The sequence below is a fragment of the Nansenia antarctica genome (assembly GCF_963989245.1).
Source record: "Nansenia antarctica genome assembly, chromosome: 20".
Classification (NCBI taxonomy): domain Eukaryota; kingdom Metazoa; phylum Chordata; class Actinopteri; order Argentiniformes; family Microstomatidae; genus Nansenia; species Nansenia antarctica.
Window position 1 is genome coordinate 6,993,803 of NC_137693.1, and position 1,440 is coordinate 6,995,242.

A 1,440-nucleotide genomic window follows, 5' to 3' on the forward strand; every position below is an offset into this window, starting at 1 on the left:
ACACTGCCAAAGTTCCCCAAACATGACTTAAATAACGGGAATAACAGGCTATTATATGACCTACTGTATTTGCACTGTTAAATTCCAAACCTGCAGGAATAGTGTTACCATCAGAGGTAATGAACCCAGACACGTATATAAAATAATAGGGTATTTAATGACGGGACAGCAGGGTGGTATGACAATCGGGGCAGGCTAAGCAGGCAGGTAGGTAGGCAGGCAGGTAGGTAGGCAGGCAGACAGGGCAGGCAGGACGGGTTGGGCAGACTAGGCAGGAAGGGCTGGGTAGACTAGGCAGGAAGAGCGGGCAGATAGTGCGGGCAGGCAGGCAGGCGGACAGGTAGAAAACCGGGTCGAGGGCCTGGAGCATAAGGAGACCAAATTCAGACAGTGGACTAAGAACACACAGTCTAGAAAATGAGTACACAAACTAATCGGCTACAAACAAAACTAACTTGAATACGACAAACGACAATCTGGCGATGAGCGGATGGAAAGACGGGGTATCTAAATACAGCATGCTGGTGAGATGAGATGACGACCAACAGGTGAGCAGAACAAGCAGGTGAAGATGACTGACAGGGAGCCAGAGCCAGAGCCTTGCCACGCCCACGCCCACAACACAACACAAACAGACAAACACAGACAACACACAGGAGAGAGGGAGGCACCACTGGCACCGACTAGGTGGAAAAGGAGGGTGTGACGAATAGTTGCTGAAACGGCTGTGTTGGTATTTGCATGGTCTCTATTTTGACAGCAGTAGCATTTTTTTGCACTGTCAGGATGGGGTCCCTCAGTATCAACCAAGAGATACAGAGAGAAAACATCCTCTCCCCTCCCTCCCTCCCTCCCTTCCTCTCGCTCTCTCTCACACTCTAGTGCTTTCTCTCTCTCTCTCTCTTTCTTGCTTCAGTCTAGCGAGTGGTGGTAAGGGGCTGTGAAGGCACTGAAGTGGGAGGGAGAGACCAGGCAGGTGTTAGCCTTGCCAATAGGGAGAGAGAGAAAGAAAGACAGACAGACAGAGAGAGAGAGAGAGAGAATCTCAGACAGAGATAAAGAGAAACAGTGAGGGCATGGTAAATGGCTAAAGGGCTGACAAAGGGGAATGTATCTATAGATAGACAGATAGATCAGATAGGAGAGGAAGAGCTAGAGAGGCAGACGAAACAGAGAGAGAGAGAGAGAGAGAGAGAGAGAGAGAGAGAGAGAGATAGTGTGATAGACTTGAGAAGGGCATCGACTGACAGAGAAGACACACACTCTTAGACAGAATAAGAACGACAAAGACAGAGAGAGAGAGAGGGAGAGAAAGAAAGAAACACTTGGACATCATGCTGAGGAGGAAGAGGAGTGTGTCCTTTGGGGGGTTTGGATGGTAAGTGTGTGTGTGTGTGTGTGTGTGTGTGTTTTAATGGTTTCTGGGTGTGTGTGAAGAGG

The 1,440-nt window shown here is 49.0% G+C and overlaps 1 protein-coding gene across 1 annotated transcript in view; it reads left to right on the forward strand.

The window, feature by feature from the left end:
• Positions 1–1,334: 1,334 nt before the first annotated feature.
• rap1gap2b (RAP1 GTPase activating protein 2b) overlaps positions 1,335–1,440 on the forward strand; it is a gene marked incomplete at both ends in the record, with an annotated part of 32,447 nt that continues 32,341 nt past the window's right edge. Inside the window, one exon of the mRNA XM_080550053.1 lies at positions 1,335–1,378. Within this exon, the coding sequence (XP_080406179.1) occupies positions 1,335–1,378 (44 nt within the window). The remainder of the gene's footprint in view (positions 1,379–1,440) is intronic.